General features: G+C 42.4%; 1 protein-coding gene across 3 annotated transcripts in view; it reads left to right on the top strand.

Annotated features, from left to right (window-relative positions):
- Positions 1 to 20808, top strand: part of TMEM233 (transmembrane protein 233) — a 33139-nt gene that overhangs the window by 4681 nt on the left and 7650 nt on the right. For 2 of the 3 annotated variants that reach the window (XM_045506434.2, XM_074356340.1), the window contains exon 2: positions 19778 to 19953. In XM_045506434.2, coding sequence (XP_045362390.1) covers positions 19778 to 19953 — 176 coding nt within the window. The remainder of the gene's footprint in view (positions 1 to 19777; positions 19954 to 20808) is intronic. The other variant, XM_074356341.1, reaches the window with a different exon arrangement.

Below are 20808 nucleotides of genomic sequence, written 5' to 3'. Positions count from 1 at the left end.
AAGGAGAGGAAGGTGGCTGACCACCTCTGCCAGGTGTGTGCTTTCCCTAGAGTGGCTTGTAATGATCAGTCCTGGCTATTTTCACATCTCACGCATTGGTAATTTGTGATAAATTGAGGTACACTGTTGGTGGCAGTGTTGCTACTCCCCATGGAGGCATTTGGAAATATTGGGGAGCATATGTGGTACCTCAGTGATTTGGAGCACAGCTGGCATTTATGGGGAAGGAAGAGCTAAGAGTATTAATACCCTGCAATGCTCGGGACTGACTGTCCCCCCAATGAAAAATTGACCTACCCCAAACATCAATAGCACCCCAATAAGGAAACACTAGGAGATAATGCAAATTGACATAGGTATTGACAAGTCTCAAAATAACTGATTCCCAGAACTGTAAAAAAATGCCAGCAGTCTCAAAACAGTGCCTTTATTTATGAAACCAAGCCTGCGAAGCTGTCTGTAAAATTTAAAAGTTGAAGTAAATGCTAGGGAATAATAAAACTACTTTGAAAGTATACATTTGAGAGGAATATTCTTCAAGCTATAGGCGTCTGTAATTTCCCCACCACCCTGTGCAGAGCTAGGGGAGTCCCTGGGGGTTGTGAGACAGTGCAGCACAGGTGAGAATTATATCAGAACATCGGTGGGCCAAGCATTGTCAGAGACAGGGACGTGAAAGACTTTGCTTCCCAAATACTCAAAGTCTATTTGTTTGAAAATGCACATAACCCGTACTCAGTTTCTGGGACACAAATCTCAGGACTAGGCCCCAGCTATCCCATATTGCACGTTTGTGTGAATTTGAAAATGGCCCCCCTCCCCCATGCAAATGCAGCCCTGCATTGGAGCACACGGCCTGGAAAGTCAATCCAAGGCTGGTGTTCAGGCCTCCCTCATTGTGCTCCTGCCCACCCCTGGTTATCCCTGTTTATTCCACCTGAAAGATAGAATGCTGGAGACTGTCCACATGGCTTTTACCTTGGAGAAAGAATGTTTATTCATTTGACAAATGTTCATTGAGCACCTGTTAAATGCCAGGCTCTCTTCCAGGCATTGGTGTACTCCTCCACCTCTATCCAGGGGTAAATAAGATCAGCAGGGCCTCTGCTTTCCTGGATCTGGAAGGGAAAATGTTCCAGGCAATTTGCAGGAGGGTTGGCAAATGTAGGGTGAGGTCAGCATCTATCGGTTTTGTAGGTGGAATTTGCTCCCTCACTCAAGAGCCTTGAAAGGAGTCCATGCTGTGTATGAGGATGGGGCTTGTCAACAGGTGAAAAGGAAAAAGGAAAGAAAAAAGAAGTCCCTCCTAAAGTTGTTCAACATCGCCCAGATCACAGAACAGCAGCTATTAAATAAACTGGCCAAACAGGCCACGGCTGAGATACAGGTTAGCCTTCATTAATGAGCAAACTATGTCTGACTTATAAGGTGTGAATTTTAATGATGGCTTTGGAGGAAACCTTCAAATAATCATCAAGAGGAGACCAGGCAGGAGGACTCACATCCTAGAACAGTGCTTCTCAAAATTTAACCACTTGAAGCTCTTGTTCAGACGCACAGTCACTCCTCTTTCAAAGCTCAGCTGGAAAATCACCTCCTGCGTGAAGCCCTTCTTGATTGCCCTCTTCCCCTCACTCTAGGTTGTGCCCACTATACTCGGAACAGATTTCTCTCAGAGCACCTTTACCTCTTTGCACCAGTTTGTGTGTGTGAGCCTCTTGAGGTCCCATTGTCACCCCAACCCTTAGCACAGTGTTGAGCACATGGTCAGTAAGTAACATGTGCTTGATGAATGAATGAATGAAGAATGAATGAATGAAATGAGTGAAGAATGAATGGCTCCAGAGGCCTGAATCCGTTCCTAAATTTATCTCTGAGGATGTCCTCCCTTCCCACCTGTGTGGTACATTTCTGCTAGAGCACTTTGGGAAGAAATCCAGGAGACTCAGGCTAATGCTAAAGGTCACTGAGAGGTTGGCCAAGGCTTGGAGCCCAAGGATAACTTTCCTGGCTTGTCTGGAGCTCACCGTCATCCACACACTGCAGACCAGTGAATCTATGTTCGGTAATTGGTCTCTGTTCTCAACACTCTTCCGTTCAAAGCTGCTCACCCAGAAGTATGATGCCTTCAGAGGATGAGCAGGAATATATCTGAAAATCTCCAGTTTTGCAAGTTCAAGAATTAAGCCAAATTTTCTAAAACCATGCTTCTCAGACAACTGGTTCTGCCCAACGTTGTTTTACCAAAAAGCGGCAGGGAATAGAGGGGAGAAACTGAGAAGTTAAATGCTAAATTAAGCAGAAGTGAACTGTTTCCTTTCTTCGGGGGCTTTTTGAAGGCTTTGGCCAACCACTGTTCCTTGTGGCTCTTTGACAGAACAGTGTATACGGGGCGTTTACTAAGCATGTTGCCTGGGACTCTTTGACCTTACGGCTTATATGCCATAGAACACACTTTGGGAAATACTGTTCTTGATAATACATTGGTTCTCACTTTTATGAGTCAAGCCGTTGTTGGTATGAGGCTAATAATGCAGGGTGTTCATTCCATCCCCAACCGTCTTGCCTAGAGACCCACCTCTCCCCCTTTCTTCCAACACAGGTATTTTTAATGAGTGTCCCTAGCCAGACTTTTGCTGGTGTTTTTACTCCCTCATTCTCTTTTTTTTAATGGGTGAAATTCAGGAATTTGTCTGTTTCCTTTACCTTTTATATGATATCTCCTATTCCCCAAACTGAAGAACGCCTCCTGTTTTAACTCCGTCTTCTGATAATCTCATTTGTTCCTTGTTCTGGATAATTTTGATAGTATGTGTATTGCTATTACTATGATGATGATTATTACATTTGTCCATATGTCTTTACTTCTCAAAGTATGTCCTTATGGACACAATTTCACTTATTCCTTGGACACGAGAGAGCGGTTTTCATTTATCCATGTGGAAACAAGGCTCAGAGAGGTGGCACTATTGGGCAAAACCCAACACGACAGTCCTTGTCCCCACGAGGTTTACAGTGTAGCCTCTGGAAGCAGTATCATCAGCTGGCTCTCACAGTAGCACGTCACCACATTTGATTGTCTGTCTGCTCTGATGTGTGATTGACTGGGAAAATACCATTGCCTCCCATGAAATGAAAAGTTAGACAAGGCTTATACTTGGAAGATGTCTGATAAACTACATACTAGTTAAGAAATGTTTTAATAAAAGTAATCAATTATGAATGGTTAAAAATAGGGTGGAAACTATCCTTTTTTAAAAAAATACTGCTAGAAGGAAGCTCGCCTTACAAGGTCTGTGGACATTTAGTTCCTGAAAGCTTTTGAGAGGAAACAGGGGGAGGTAAAGGAAGAGAATAGGAAACTGGCTTTAAATAACTTGACTATTTTTAAAGCTGTCAATCTTTGGTTTGGTGTTCCTCTCTGAATATATAGATAGTCAGGCTGTAGAGATCAGTGGTTTATACAGAAAGATGCAGTGAAGCAGATAAGATGCCCATGGTAGGGGGTGCTGGCAAATAGCTGTGTTTTTTAGCTGTCACTTTTGTCAGCTTCATTGATTTAAAAAATTGTCAATAACTTGCATTTTAGAATGGAAATTCCTCTGGGGACAATGTTTATTTATATATATATATATTTTTTAATCTGTAGAATCATGGTACATTATTTCAGATTTTAGAGCCCAGGGAATCACCTTTAACTGATAAAAAAGTAAATTGTCATTATATTTTTTGTTTTATAAAAATAGAACTTTTCATCAAAATAGCAGTATGCCTTTAAAAAAAAAATAATCAAGTGACTATGCCTTGCCCTTTAATAAGAGCACAGCTTTGATGTTCAGAGGACTTTCTCTTTTAATAGACTTGCCCCATCAGTATAAGAAGCATCACATAATATTCTCAATCAAGCCTGGCAGAATTCCCTCTAGCTTTTTGGTTTTGATGATAGACAGGCCAGAGGACGATTCTCACTTGTCCTTGAAGATATTTATGGGGAGAAATAGCCCAGAAGCCCAAGAAGGAGACAGATAAGCATGAATGAGTGAATGCTGATGATGAAGAAATATGCCTTATGATCTGCAAGCCTAGGCTCTGAATTCCCAGCACTGCCTTTAGACAGAAAAACTTAGAAACAAGCAAAATCTAAAAAAAAAAAAAAAGAAAGAAAGAAAATCCCGGAGTCATCTGAAAGCTTAGACATTGTTACTAAAAATATTTCCTAAGTGCCCACATCCATCAAACTATTTTGATGGAGCCTGCTATCTAGGAATTTGGGATCTAAGACAATATTGATCTGTGTAAAGAGGATTCTTACACCTGGAAAGAAATATCTCAGACTATGTTCAGGCATTGATGTAAGTCTACACAAGTAGGGGTGTGTGTGTGTGTGTGAGAGAGAGTGTGAGAGTGTGAGAGAGAGAGAAAGAGAGAGAGAAGGAGAAAACCACTTAACTTCCCGTTGGTCAAATATGTATTAGAGATGAAGATGAGGATGGTTTTTAAAGAGAGAACAGCATTTTGAAGAAAAGAGAACACATTGTAAAATTAGGATCTCAGTATTGGCAACTCAGTAGATCAAAATACTGGCATAGTCACAACAGCAAATAAAAATTTTAAGTACCAGAAATAAACCTAGGAAACAAGCAAGATCTATACAAAGAAAGCATCACTAAGAAATTAAAATTTTTAAAAAAATTAAATGGAGAGGCATAATATCACGTATTAGATGGTCACCACAGCATTAGTTATGAAATGAATTATAAAGTGAGTTAATAAACACGAATCATGGTGCCTGGCTCAGAGTAACTGCTGAATTAGTATTTGTCACTGTTGTGATTTAAATGTGAAAAATTAAAGATGAATATAAATAATTGATTCCAGCATCGGAGATTGACTAAGTCAATTATAATACATCCACTTAGAACATAGAATATTTCATAGATACTAGAATCATGCTTTTGAAGAATTTTTATGATGCAGGGAAATGTTTAAGGCAAAAGATCAAGTCAGGGAAAAAAGAAAGAATATAAAGTTGTATATACAATAAAATGACACATTCTTTCTCAGTTAAAAGCATCCACATACCCATGTACATGCATGAACATGCATGAAAGGAAAAGGCTAGAAAACATTCCAAAATGCCTACAGTGATTTTCTGTAAGTGGTGGGATTATGAACAGTTATGTTGTAGAGGTTAAGAGCACAAATTCTATTGTCAGGTCCACCAGGGTTTGAATCCTGGCTCTCCGCTTGCTGTTATGTGACACTGATAACGTTCCCTCACCTTTGAGCTCCAGTTTCCTCATCTGTAAGTTGGAAATAGTACATCTTACCTCCAAGGGGTTGTCCTGTGAATGCAATAGGATAATATATGCCAAGTACTTGGTAAATCTTGGCTATTATAATTTCAAATTTTACTAAATAAGTTTTTAGTATTTTTCAGTTTTTCTGTAGTAAATGTTTGGACTTCATTTCTAGTCAGAAATAAGGGTTTTTCTAGAGATGATAAAAAGAAAAAAATCTTCAGCAAGGAGAAAGGGGTTGGTAAATAAGTGAATTCTTCTCTGCCTTGAAAGGTGATTCTAGTTCTGAATTCGTATGCTCTTATTAAGCTGAAATGGTCAGCTCTATAGTTAACTCAAGACAAATGCTATTTTATTCTGATGTTTTGTTCTAGTCTTAAAAAATCTCTAAGGATAGAGAAACTGCAGCTTAGCACAGTTTCTTGCCACAAAGGAAATGATTGGAAGATGTCCACAGTTTTGTTGCTTTGGTTCTGATTTTACCAAATTTTTACCTAAGCTATTATAAGCCCACTTTTTAAAAATTGAGATATAATTGGCATGTAATTTTGTGTGTTTGAAGTATACCATGGTGATTTGATACATTTATGCACTGCAGTGTGATTGCCATTGTAACGTTAGCTAACACACCTGTTACGTCATAAAATTATCTTTTCTTCTTTGTGGTGGGAACAATGAAGATCTGTTCTCTTAGATCACTGATGTTTAGAAGTTTGATGTTTATAATACAGGATTGTCTGTAATCACTGTGCCGTGCATTAGATCTCCAAGACTTATATGCTAGTTGCAAGTTTGTACCTTTAAACAACATCTCCCTAATTCCCCTACACCCAGCCCTTGGTAACCACCATTCACTCTGTTTTTATGAGTTTGGCTTTTTTAGATTCCACGTATAAGTGATATCATCCAGTATTTGTCTTTCTCTGTCTGACTTGTCTCAGCCCAATGTCCTCAAGCTCCATTCATGTTGTTGCAAATGGTGGATCTCCTTCTTTCTCACGGCTGAGTAATGTTCCATTGTATATATGCATACCACATCTTCTTTATCCCATTCATCTCTTGATGGACACTTAGGCTTCTTCTGTGTCTTGGCTTTTGTGAATGCTGCAATAGATATGGGAATGCAGATATCCCTTCATGATCCTATTTTAATTCCCTTTGGATGTATGCACAGGAGTCAAATTGCTGTATCATGTGGTAGTTCTATTTTTAATTTTTTCAAGACCATCCATACTGTTCTCTGTAGTTAAGCACACTTGCTTGTTCTGTTTCTCACCCACGTAGAAGATACCTGATGTTCCTGAGATAAGTTCTTCATGCTTTTGAAGGACACATGGTTCATATTTTCCCTTGAGCCGCAGCATCTCCTCAGTAATTATCCACCAACAGAAGGAAATGGCAGACACCAGAGAGGATGTTTCCATCGCTTCAAACATCTCATGAACCCCCCCCAAATCTCTTCCACATTTGTGTTTGCTTGTGGCTTTATACAGCTGACATTCTGGACATCTGTGAGCTCATAGGTTCTCAGTGACCAGAAGCAGTCTACGTGTTAGGTCAGCAGAGTAAACACTCTTCTTCCCCTCAAGAATTCTGGACCAGTTAAGAAATAAGACATAGAAACAAAACAGATGAGTTGTTTGGAGGATGTGGCTTCAGATCCACAGCCAGTGGGATCCACTTTGCGCCCAAACTAGGAAGACTACCCAATCCTCCCTGGGCAGCTCGGGGTAGTCACAGTCAAATAAGACAGTCAAGGTCTCAGCTCTCTAGGAACTTACATACGAGTAGGGGAAGACAGATCATATACAAGTTAACACTTTATGTTAACTTCTTTATGAAGATCACTTCAGAGAGTGACAAGCACCGTGAAGAGAATAAACAGTAAAGTATGAGGGAGAAGGATTAGTGGGGGCAGGTAGTAAAGAGAATCTACTTTAGAAAGGGTGATAGGCAAAGGCTAAAGGATGAGAACAAGCCAGCAGTGGAAAGATCTGGACAGAGCCAGGAAGTGCAAAGGCCCCGGGGTAGAACAAGCTTGCTATGTTCCAAGGATATATGCTATGACATCTATGTCATCCACTTAAAATAGATTTAACTTCCCCAGGAGGAAATCCCAAAATAAGCCACGGGATAGAAAGGTAGGGCTCTGTTACCCAGTGGCAGGTCCGACAAGAGCTCTTAACAGACCACTATTTGCTTTGGTCTCAAGCCAGCCTGCTCCCAGACAGCATCAAAAATTCTTGGTTTACTCTTACTTCAACCCTCCTTCCAAACTAGAAAAATTACTCAAAGCCAGTTGGCCCCTGAAGCAGGATCTATTTTTGTCTGGATCCCAGTTTCTCTAGGCATTAATGACCTGTGAGTTTTAAGTTGGTTTACATCAAGGCACAGGAGCCCAGGTTTCGTTGATTCTTATCCCTCCCAGTTAAGTCAACTCCCCGCAGAATTCCTTTCTGCATTTCTAAGAAGTGTTGGTCACGTGCTCACACAGAAGTCTAACCTGCTGTTAGCACTTGCAGGCCTGGCTGCTGCTTCCAGGGGGCTCTGGGGCAAGCACCCTGCACCCTGGGCTGCCTCTGAGCCCTGCCACTGTCTCTTGCCAGATCCCACCACCTTCTCTGGGCTCCACCATTGACCCTGACCCACCGGAGCCCTCAAGTTAGCAAAAGCTGTCACTAGGTCTTGCTTCTTTAAAAACAAAATAGTGTACAACTTAGTGGTCTTTAGTATATTCATGAGGTAGCACAGTCATCACCAGTCTTTAATTCCAACAAAGTGTCATCGCCTCTGAAAGAAATCCCGTACCCATTAGTAGTCACTCCCCAGCTCCCTGTCCTCCCAGCCCCTGGCAACCACTGATCCAGTCTACTTTCCGTCTCTATGAATTTACCAATTCTGGACGTTTCATATAAAAGGAATCATGTATTATGTGATCTTTCATGTTTGGCTTTGTCAGGGAGGGGAATATTTCCCCCTGGACCCCTCTTAAGTTCTTGTGGCTGGACCAGTAATAAAACTGAGACAAGGCAGATTAACAGGAGAAAAGCAAACAAATTTTAATTCGTGCACAGAGATCTGTAGAAATAGGGCCTAAGAAATGGCCAAAGCAGGCAGCTTTTATGCAAACAAACAAACAAGAAAACACCCAATAAATTTGTGAGGAATTGACAGGACAAAAAAACTTAGGTTTGGGGTGCTCAATTAGTAAATAATCTAAACAGGGTTTGGACTTGGGGTAGTCAATTTTTAAAGTAACAAGGTTTGTTTATACCGGTTTCTCAGCCAGACTTCCCTCTGTCCGGCAATGAGGTTCTCCTGCCTCCAGAGCTGGGAGCGCACCTTTCACATGGGAGATTTATTTCCTTCTCTCAGACAGAAGTGAGAGTCACTTTATCCCTCTTGCATTGGCTGCTTCTTAAGTAACTTTGATTCAAAATAATCAGTGTGCCATTAAGGTGTGTTTTAGGGTGGCCTTCCCTGGGCTCCAACAGCTTCTTTCACTCAGCATTGTGTTTTCAAGGTTCAATGTTGTACAATGCATCAGCCTTTCCTTTTTTAAGACTGAGTAATGTTCCACTGTATGGATATGCCATGTTTTTGTTCTTTCATTCATTTGTTGATGGATATTTGGGTTGATTCCTTTTTTATTTTTTTTTTTTTTTGGCTGTTGTAACTAATGCCATTATGAACATTCGTGTGCAAGTTTTTGTGTGAACATAGGTTTTCAGTTTTCTTCTGTCTGTACCTAGGAGCGAAATTGTTTGAGTTTTTGAGGAACTGCCAGGCTATTTCCACAGCAACTGTGCCATTTTACATTCCCACCAGCAACGTCTGAGGGTTCAAGTTTCTCTACATCCTCAAAGATACTTGACTTGTCATTCTTTGTCCATCTTCGTTATGCTAGGCATCCTAGTAGGTATCTTGCTGTGGTTCAGATTTGCATTTCCCTAATGACCAGTGATACTGGGCGTCTTCTCGTGTGCTTATTGGCTCTTTGGAGAAAAGTCCATTTAGAGTCTTTGCCTGCTTTTAATTGAGTTATTTGTCTTTTTATTATTGAACTATAAGAGCTTTTTACATATTCTGGATACAAGTCCCTTATCAAATATATAATTTGCAATATTTCCTCCTCTTTAGTGGGCCTTGCTTCTTTCACCTGCTTTTGAACCTTGTTGGACAGGTCCACGTGTTGCCAAGTTTTTAGTGAAACACCTCCTCCCCTTTTCTCTTGTAGTGTCTCTTTCCTTTGGCCCCCAGCATGAACACTGGGCTGGCGACAGATTCAAAGGCAAACACTGTGTGAGTTCAGGCTCTGCATGCAACTCCTTGTTTCGAATCCCAGCTCTGCCCCTTCACCTGACTTCTCTAAGCCTAGGTTTTCCCACCTATACAACGGGAATGTTAACGCGGAACTCTCTGCATTGTTTTCTAAATTAAGTGAGATAATGCTGGGCCCTTTATACTCATTATCTCAGTTAAGCCTCACCACAATTGCAGGTGCTATTATCCCCATTCTACAGAAGAGGAAAACTGAGATTCAGATCTATCCCTCCAAGGACTTATTATTCCCCATGTTAAAGATCCATATATCTATTGTATAATGTTGTCTGTAATAAAATTAGAGCACAGTTCACATACACACATGCAAATATTGGGAGGGTAGGTTCTATTTAAGTGAAAACGTGTCAGGGACTCTGGCTTATGAAAAGAAGGCTAAAGGACTAAAATTCCTTCATGAGTCCTTGACCTCGAGCCCAAAATTCTTTCTTCTGATCATTCAGGCAGCAAACCGGTGTCTGCCATTCTAAGGCAGAAGCCCACCCATCAGAACTCCAACACAGGAATGACTCAGTTTACCCTTTGTTCTGCCACTACCAGAGTAAGGGGTCGCCTTGGTTGGTCAGAAAAGTTAAGCTGGCTGATTGTTTCGTTTGGGTGTCTGTTTGCTTTGTTTGTGGATTTGTTTGGTTCTCTGTCAAGCCAACCTCATATAAGGGAATACAAGTAATACTGAGCGCCCTCCATGAGGCAGTGGAAATGGGGTGGTGAGGAAAAGGAGACGTGGTGTCTGCCCTCAAGGATCTCACAGACAGATGGTGGAGACGAACCTTCAACAAGTCAGTGAGCAACAGAGTAAATAACCGTGAGTCACACCAAGAGCCATCAACCAAGAAAACGCAGAAGGCTGCAAATGAGAAAAGAGTTAACTGGGGTCTTAGGAACTGCAATTCAGGAGACAGACATAGATAAAACGGAAAGAGTGTTCCGGGGAAGAGAAAGGGGCAAGGGCTTTATAAAGGTAAAAGCCACGAGGTTGTTCAAGTGGTCTGGTGGGAATTACGGTTGATTCTGATGCAAGAAAGGTAATATCTTGCCTGACAGCAGGCAGGTATTCTGGATGCTACATTAAGACAGTAAGTGGTCAAAGTTCAGATTCCATCAGGACTGAGACGTGCAGAAGTCACACTTCCCCTGGCCTCCCGGCCCCATTCTCGAGAGCACTCTTAGCTGTACCGACTCCATTGTGATTCCCCTTGCCCAGAATCGTGATGGAAACAGACCAGGGCTGAGTCAGAGTATGAGGTCAGGGGACCTGCTTAGGTTAGGATGACCTGAGAAGGCTGCCCTGAGGAAGCTGACTTGTAAGCTGAGACAGGAAGAATGAGCAGACACCGGCCACATGAGTCGGAGCGGGGAGAGGACTCCAAGCAGAGGAAGTGACCTGAATGAAGACCGGGGCCAGGAAAGAGGGTAAGCAGGGAGGAGGGCTCCAGAAGAGTCTGGAGAAGCATGCCCGGGGGCCGGAAGACCAGGTAACAGAAATGTGCCTTCTGTACCATCTGTACCAAGGAAGATGGGCACTTCAGGGCAGACTCTTGATTTGTATTGAGGCCTTTTTTTCTTGACACTGGGCACAATCATTAAGCAGAGCAATTGGGCAAGGGAACGTGGACTGTACCAAGATATATTTAATAGCTCATTTGTTTTCATCTTCATCAATCCGCATAGGACATCATTATCATAATATCAATATAATGGCTAGTGCATATGGCCGCTGTTTCCCGAGCACTGCTCTAAGCTCCTTATGTGTATTAGCTTACTGAATCCATCATGACCACGAGGCCAAAATATAAACTAACCATGTCTTCCATTGTTATTATTTGCTGTTTGGGGACTAATTTTGTTTGAGGGTGAATTTGGAAATTCTGAGCACACTTGGTGGTGGATAAGGACAAAGAAAATGAATGAATTTTTGTCAGGAAGATCAGTAGCATAGGTAAAAGATATATTTGCCCTGATTTTTTAATCACTGGCCAACTTTTTATTAAGTTAGAATCAAGTACAGCTATCTGGTGCTGGGTTATCAATAATGCATTAAACCTAGCTCTTGGGTTCTTTGGGACATAATGAAGTAGTTACTGTGAAGACTTTGTCAATGAATTTACTATCTTTTGCTTAACTTTGTAGCCCCTTAGCAAGTTGTGTTTGACAACAGAAACATTTGCTTCTCTCTCTCTCCCAGTCTCAGTTTTCTCATCTGTAAAATGGAGGATAAAATGTTTTACTCCCCTGAGGGTTAGTGTGAAGTTTCAATTATATGATGCACGTAAAATGGTTAGGTCCTGGCACAGGATAGGTACTCCATAAATATTAACTATTATTTTAGCATGATAATTCTTTATTATAACTAACAGCTCCTGGCTTCCCTCCAGCCTCAACTCATACCACCCCATCTTACCTCCCTCTCTCTCCCTCTCTCTCCCTCTCTCTCTCTCTCCCTCTCTCTCTCTCCCTCTCCCTCTCCCTCTCTCTCTCTCTCTGTCTCTGTCTCTGTCTCTCATGCCTACATTTCAGTCACACTGAGTCTTCTTTAGTACCTTCAGCAGAAAAGTTATTTTCCACCTCTGGACCTTGGCACTTGCTGTTTTGTCTGCCAGGCATCCTCCTCCCCCTGTTTGCAGGTCTGGCTTCTTTGTCTTAAAGACCTGCCCCAACCTTAAGGTTTTTCTTACCTTAATAATATTGTGTAGTCTTTATTTACTTCGCGTGTTTAATTAGGTATTTTCAGTCTTTATCAGAATGTAAGCTCCATGAGGGCAGGAAGCAGTCTCTGGCAGATAGTTGGTGCTTAATAAATAGTTTTTGAATGAATGAATGGATGTAAAATGAATGAATGGCTCTTCATCCAGGACAGTGGTTTTCAACAATTCTCAGAATGACCTGGGAGGCTTTGGAAGAAATACTGATGCTGGAGCCTCATCCCCAGAGATCCTCATCCCCAGAGATCCTCATTCAGTTGATCTGGGATGGGGCTTGGGCATAGGAATGCTTACGAGCATTTTGGGGGCATAAGTAATTCTGAGGTGCAGCCACCAACATACGGGAATAGAAAAAGTACAACTTCAGAGAGTTCATCTTAGGTCTGCACCTAGCAACCACCCCGCAGGTGATGAGGTGATGCTGTCTCATCCGGGATCACGTGGGATGCAGCGCGAGTTCTGCTCTCAAGACCAGAGGGAACGGACAAAGCTCTTTCCGTATTTTCCTGGCTCGGGACAAGGGAGCAGCAGCTTCACCATTGATGTAAAGTGTCATGAATTCCAGGGACATCAGACCCATTGGTGTTCAACTCCAGTTATCAAAATGTATGGGTTGATTCTGGGTCTCTCCTTTTTGGAAATGTGGATGCCAGCAATTACCTGTGCCTTCTGACAGGTAGCCAGGAGTCTCGGCTACATGGCCTCACAACAGTCTTGCTGGTCCCTGCTGCTGCCTTTCTGAAGTTGGATGTAGAAACAGTCACCCTCATTTCTGGCTCCCAGACAGCCTTCCGGCTGGGGTATTTGTGTAGCATGTGTCCATCTGGGGAAGGGATGTATAAATAAGCCTGAAATAACTAGATGCAGTGACCGTGACATCATTAGTATTTACTACAAGAGAAAGGAACAAGTGTGACCTTTGCTGGCCCAAGGCAGCTGACCAAGACCTGGAAGCTCTTTTTGAGGTGTTGCAATGACTGTTACATTTTGACAGCATAAGCCTGGGCTGAGAGAAGAGGGAAAAGGCACCACTGGGGACTCTTGAGGGCTTCATAAAATGAGTGAGGACAGCTCACTTGTTCTACATTCTGAGAAAAGTCCATTTGCCTCACAGAGGAGAGTGAAAACTGAAAAGGATCTAAAGGTCCTTCTTTTTAACATACTTTGCACGGTGAACAGAGATGGCAAATTGCTGCCTCACGCATGAAATAGGGTGTTTGGTTTCTGAAATGATGAGGAACTCTCAGCGTTTGGAAAGGAACTCTGCCACAAATCTAAGTTAAAAGACAGTGGATGTGGATATGGAGGAAGGATGTGACTCACAAAGGGTAACATGAGATAATTTCTTTGTGGTGATGGCCCCTCCAATCCGTGTGGGACAAAATTTCATAGAACTATACTTATGCCAAAAAAAAAAAAAAAAGGATTACATGTGAAAACTGATGAAATCTGAATAAGGACTACAACTGATTTAACAATGTCATGCCAATGTCAATTTTCTGGCTTTGAGGCTTTGACAAACCTCTATAGTAACTTAAGATTTCCTTCAGGGAAGTTTGGTGAAAGGTACCTGGGACCTCTTGGTACTATCTTTGCAACTTTTTGTGAACCTTAAACTATATCAACATAAAAGTTATAATTTAGGAAAAAAGACAATGGACCAGGAAAAACTGGGATACAATTTTGCAACACGTATAAAAGATGAATGTGTGTTATCTTCTGTGCTAGTCATAGAGCTGCCACTAGCTACATGTGATAATATTGAGTATTTGAAATAATGCCACCATTTTTAATGATAATAGCTTGGGCATGCTGGATTAAATAAAATACATATTATTAAAGTTAATTTTACCTTTTTGAATGTGACTACTAGAAAATTGTAAATTACACTTATATTAAATTCCATATAATACATACATATAGTGACTCCCATTGTATTTCTATTGCACAGTGCTGACCTATAATATATAAAAAAGTTCCTGCAAATGAGTAAGAAAAAGACACACCAATAGAAAACTAGACAAAAGGTTTAGGTATAAAATTCAAGAAGAAATACACTTGACAAATAAACATTTATCCATCCATACATTTATTAATTCAGCAGGTATTTATGATCTCTAGGCACTGAATATTAGTCACCAGGGAGAGTTTTACATAAGCTGGTCTGAGGAGGCCTCTGAGGAGGTGGCATTTGAGTGGAAGTCTTAAGATGACTTAATCTCATCATTAATCAAAGAAATGTTACTTTGAGATTCTTTTTCACCTATTAGAATGGCAGAAATAGACTGACAGTATAGTGTTGGCAAAGATGTGGAGGAAAGGGCGCTTCAATACTGTTAGTGGGAATGGAAATTTGTGTAGCCTTTTTGCAGTGCAGTGTGACTGTGTCTCCAAATGTAAACACGTCTACCCTTTGACTCCACAATCCCATTCCTAGGAATCCATCCTAAAAAGAGGCTCAAATGTGTACAGAAATATATGAATAAGGATGTCCACTGCAGCATATTATGTACTTGCCACAAACTTTAAATAACTGAAATGTCTATCGGCGAGGTGTGACCATTTAATTAAGCAACTACTACAAAGCCATGAAAAAGAATGAGACAACTATCCTTGTGACTTTTCTTTGAAGTTGTTTGAAAACAAAAAGTTACCCCCCTCAAAAGATGCATCATGACAAATTAAGATTTTCCTCAAGAATACAGTGGATAATGCAGCATTAGGAGGTTTATCAATGTACTTTAACTCATGACTGGAGGAAGAAAACAGGAATGGGGCAGACCTAGAAGCACTGGCTTGGGAAGCCGCCCACCCTATGAGTGGAAAAAAACCAAGTTGCACAACAGCAAGTATGATGCTACTCACATTCTTGGAATAAGAGGAAAAGAAAAACAAAAAATAACAACAACAACAACAACAACAACAACAACTCAGAGAGAAAGAACCAAGTTAGCTACATGACTTTGGGCAAATCACTTTAACGTCTTTGTGCCTCAGTTTTCCCATCAGTAAAATGGAAACAATAAAGCACTTGCCTCACATGGTTGTTAGGAGAAGTAACGAGATAATCCTTGAAAAAGTGTTTAACACAGTGTCTGACACATAATAAGTGCTCAATAAATGTTATCTGTTATCATTGTTTTGTCAAAGAAAACCCAGGGGCCAAAACAATTAGAAAAGAAAAGAAATTTGCTTGAAGAGAAATACAAGGGAGTCCAGCTTCCAAATGACCAGCCAGCCAAGTAGAAAGTCCAGCATAAGTATCTAAAGGAAACAAATGCAAAATTGCCAGGGTTACCAGGTTTTACATTACTCTGTTCATGATTTAAAGGAAAAAAAAAAAGCAGAACAGTATCTTTCTCAAGAGATTACAGTATCCACGAAAGAAGTGACCTGTAAATTTAGGCATCCGCATCCCAAAAGGCAGGGAGGAAGTTGTCTCTGCAGAGATTTATGGGAAATACTCAAGGTTTCAGCATTGGAGGGATACAGCTCGCCAGACCACCCTGCTGTTCTCAGTTTGTTCTTGGTTTATCTCAGGATACAAGTTGCTGTTTCTCGTAACTGTGGTACGTGATGGGCTTAGTCATGATGAAAGCAGGACAAAGTGTCAGTTATCCTTTCATATTATTCTTGGAGGAGGAAAAAAATCTAGAAGCAAATGCACCACACTGCTAACAACAGTTACCTTTGGGAAACAGAACTGGGAGAAGAGCTAACTATTTACTGTATGTGTTTCTGTAGCATTTGAATGCTTTACATGTTCACCAATTACATTCATAATTTGTGAAAGAACGAATAAGATCATACAAATTTAAAATACCAAATCCATCCCTTGTCTCTTTCTAGTTCTTCCACGGCACATGGGATAGTTTGCTTTTTAAGCTCTTCAGGAAAAGATTTATCAACCATGCATTTTCTCTAAAAGCCATTTCTGCCACTTCAGTCTGTGGCATCTGCCAAGAGACCCCTTAATACGCAGTTCCAGTTGGGAGAGGAAAGAATTACAGTCAGTGAATTGCATAGGGGGGATCAGTCTCCTCCCGCTTCATTGTTAGGTCTCCACCCTGAAGCCCGAGCCCCCAGCCAGCGAAGTCCTTCAGAGTGAAATCTGAGAATTCTAAATTGTCCCACCCTCATCTCCCCCCATATCCTTATATTTCCCTGAAGACTTACCCATGGGCAGCCCCTTCTCCAAGCACCAGAGGAGGAAATAAATTCATCAGAGGACTCGGGGGGATAGAAGAGTCCACAGATACTGACAGAGGCTTCTTACCTGTTTTGAAGCTAACCGTGGACCCACTCCTGGGATGACTCCACATCTCCCTGAGGAGCCCCAGAGAGATGGTGAATTGCAGAGAGGAGGGTCACATACAAGATGCCAGACTGGCAACAGGTGGTGAAGGCTGGGCAGGATCTGCCCATGGCTTAACACCTGAGTCCCCCTTAGCCAGGTCACCAGCATGGGACCTGCAGCAGCCAACTCAAGGGGCCCAGGTAGTCCCCATCTCACCTGTGCTCACGGGCAATGCACAGGTGGGAGTGTACCTGTCAGTGTGGCACACATTAGCTGTTCCTTCCCACCGTTGTCACTGCTGCTGAGAACATGGGACTGTTCCTTCATCCAAACAGCCAGGAGTTGACCACGTATGGGGGGTGGTGTGGGAAGTGTGTGTGGGGGGTCCTCAATTTTTCTCTGGTTACAGCAACACAAGTACAGCACCATGACTAATCTCAGAACCGGGTTTTCCCAAGTAACACGGTAGAATAATCAATTCCTCAGGAGAGTCTGAATCTACATGATTTTAAGCTGAGTATAAGCCCACAATTTAGGGTTCTGGGATTCTATGCACTGACTTTGTGACAACTCTGCGACAAAGTTTCCTAAACTGGGGTCTCCAGATTCTGCTCCAGTGAGAGGTAGAGTCTGATCACCTGTAACTGTTAATAAGTAGCCCAGATGATTCTGTTGCACCCCAAGGGTCTCAGCTTGAGAGGAAGAACAAGACAGGTGGTGGCATTTCACAACAAAAGCTAACTGTCATTGTTCATTTACTATGTCCTGGGCCAGTGCTAACCACTTTGCACGCATTAACTCATTGGCTTCTCCAATAGGAAGGAGGTGTTACTACTGTTGCCCCCAGTTTACAGATGAGTACATTGAGGCTTAAAAGCTTGATAACTTGCTCCAACTCTCACAGCTGATAAGATGCAGAATTTGAATTCAGATCTTTCCGTCTTTAGAGCCCATGCTCTGTGACACACTTCTTTGGGTTAACTCTTAAGATGATGAGCATGTTGTCCCTGCAGGACGTTAAGGATAGCTGCTTAGTCCAAAGGCTTTCAATCCTGAGAAGCGTTTAAAAAAATATTGTGGCAACAAATCAGTGTCCGTTGATGGATGGACCAACAAAATGGATAGAGAAACAAAATGTGATTATAACCCATACAGTGGAATATCATTCAGCCTTAAAAGGGAAGGAAACTCTGACACCAGCGACAACATAGATGAACCTTGAGGACATTATGCAAATGGAAATAAGCCAGACACAAAGAGACAGATATTGTATGATTCCACTCATGTCAGGTCCCTCGGGTTGTCAAATAATCTATAGAGACAGAAAGTAGAATGGTGGTTGCCAGGGCCTTCGGGGGGGGGCGGGCGGAAAGAATGCGGATTTTAGTGTTTGACGGGGACAGAGTTGTAGTCTGAGATGGTGGATGGTGGTGATGGCTGAGCAACAATGTGAATCTCCCAAGTGCCACTGAATTGTGCATTCAAAAAGTTAATATGGTAAATTTTATGTTATGCATATTTTACCACAATTTAAAAAAAAAACTGGTATCTGGTTCCCACAACAGTTAAATCAATCTCTCCAGGACAGGACCCAACAATCTATTTTTTTAATTATATGTATATTTATTTTAATTATATATATAATTTTATATATTTATATATAAATGTGTATATGTGTGTGTATAAAATCCAGGTGTTTCTAATGGGCACACAGGGTTGAGAACTCCAGAATTCAGAGCTCGGATTCTGGAGCTCACCCCACTGGCAGTCCCTGACCTCGTTGTAGGTTCCCACTCTGTCATTCACACAAGAGGCCTGAAAGCAAGACTCGTTGGGAAGGCGAGTCTCCAAGACTGTTGCTGACTAAGGTGGCCTGGGTCCAAGAATTAACGGAAGGTCCCAGAAGTAGAAAGCTCTGCGGTATGCGGGGTGTTTCACTGGCCAATACTTGTCTGCGGGTGCCTCATCCCCTCACATGAAGAGGAGTGGCTGTTATTCCAGGGTTGTGATTTCACGATCAAGAGCGGAGGTTCCCACTGAAACTTACGCTTCGCGGCACGGGTCAGGTCACTCGGTCCATGACTCGTAAATGCGTGCTTCCAGTCTTCTTTGGGCTGCTGCACAACTTCTGGGGAATGATCAGCGGTGAGAGTTAGGGTGAAGAGGGTTTGTTACGAGAGAGAAGAGGGGCGTCCGGCCTGCAGTTCAGCAGCCGGTGCTCCCTGAGCTCCTTCGCTGCGCCTGGGACTCGACGATGCCCTCAGTGAACTCACATTCCATAGGGAAATGGACACATTCATTCAGCTAAAACACATTTCTCCAGCTCCTACACTGAACCAGACCCCGCTCAAAGGGGCGCAGAATCAGCAGGGTTGCTCTGCTGATCCCAGGGACAGCCCTGACGTTGCTGGGTCACGGGGAAGCCTGCGGGGAACTCGGAGGAGAAGCCAGAGTGGCTGGGATGCTGGGGATGAGTTGCTGCTATTTACCAAGCAGTACAGAAGTGTTCCAATATTCTAACAGCTGGGAAAGCTGTATGAGCAGGTGCCAGATGACTGGCAGCTTGGCTCAGGCATAGAGGTGAACAGTTCAGCCAAGGTCCCTGACCGTCTGCTGGAGGAGCAGGCAATCTTTTTCTGTCATGGACCAAATAGCAAATATTTTAGTGCTTGTTAGCAATGTGCTGTCTGTCCCAGCTACTCAACTCTGTTATTGTGGCATAAGAGCAGCTACAGACAATAGTAAATAAATGGGTGTGACTGTGCTCCAAACAAACTTTATTTACAAAAACAGCAGGCGGGATTTGGCCATAGTCTGCAAAGCCCCTGTTCTAGAGGATGAGACAGACACACCCATTCATCCTTTCACTGTACAAATATTTATCACATGTCTTCTACATGACAGATACTGTACTGGGCGGTGGATGATGGTCCCTGCCCCTGTAGCACTTATACTCTGATGGGAGTAACCAAATCAGACTTTTCAATTTGCTACAATAAACATTAAAACGAAAGTAACCAGGAAGTACAGAAGGGGACGTTAACTCAGACAGGGAGTTCAGGGAAGGCTTCCTGGAGGAGGTGGTAACCATGTCACCTGCTCAGATCAGCCTGAGAAGCACATGTCTTTCCTTGCAGGATGTTTGTCATCACCAGCTCTTCCTTTGTGTCCCCCAGTCTCTGAACAGCTACAACGACGGAGACATCGAAGGAGCCAGGCGTCTCGGGAGGAATGCCAAGTGGGTGGCCGTCGCCTCCATCATCATTGGCCTTCTCATCATCGCTATTTCTTGTGCAGTACACTTCACACGGAAGTAAGTAGGCTTTCTGAATCCCTCCCGACTTGAAATGCCTTTTCTTGAATGCCCACTGGAGTCGGTTAGGATGGTTAGATTGTGATCCACTAACAGTCTCAAACAAAAGAGTTTTCATGTTTTCTTCACTGCTGTTACATGGGCCATGCAGGTTTGTGGAAGCGCTCTCCTCCACACCGTCACTCAGGGTCTGGGCTCTCCCAAGCTTTGCCATCTTGTAGCTGTTCTATCAAAACAGGCGGCAGCAAACTTTTCCTATAAGGAGCCAGAAAGTAAATATTTTAGGCCACTGTCACCACCTCAGTTGCAACTACTTAACTCTGCCATTATGGTAATACCCACTTAATAACACTGTTGTGAAGGTTAATTAGATGATGCCTAGAATGTGTATAGGTTGGTATCTGTTCCTTAGTTGTGCACAAAAAATACAAACCACGTGTTAATTCTGTTATTACTGTCATTACCAGTATGACTAGGGGAGGACCTAAGAATTTAAGATGCTACTGAATAAGGTTCATGGCTTTGTACTCATGAGCCAAACTCAAAGGATGGTGTTCCAGGAGAATGAGGCTGTCTTGGCCCAACTCCTGGGGACTTGTGAAAATACATACTGCTCAGATCGGTGTTTGAGCTAAGTGGTTATAAATATAGCAGCTGACACCAACATAGAACTTGCCATGCGCCAGGTTCTCTTCTAAGCTCTTACATGCATTAATCCTCATTGAATCCTCACAGTAACCCCAAGAAGCAGATACCCCCATTTTTGCAGATGAAGAAACTGAGGCTCAGAGAAGTGAAGTGGCTTGCTTGGTGTCTCATAGCTAATTAGTGGTAAAGGCAGGGGGTTAAGCATGG

The sequence above is a fragment of the Camelus bactrianus genome, chromosome 32 (assembly GCF_048773025.1).
Source record: "Camelus bactrianus isolate YW-2024 breed Bactrian camel chromosome 32, ASM4877302v1, whole genome shotgun sequence".
Lineage (NCBI taxonomy): Eukaryota > Metazoa > Chordata > Mammalia > Artiodactyla > Camelidae > Camelus > Camelus bactrianus.
Note: the sequence above shows the minus strand (reverse complement) of the source record. Positions and strands in the feature narration are given on the sequence as shown.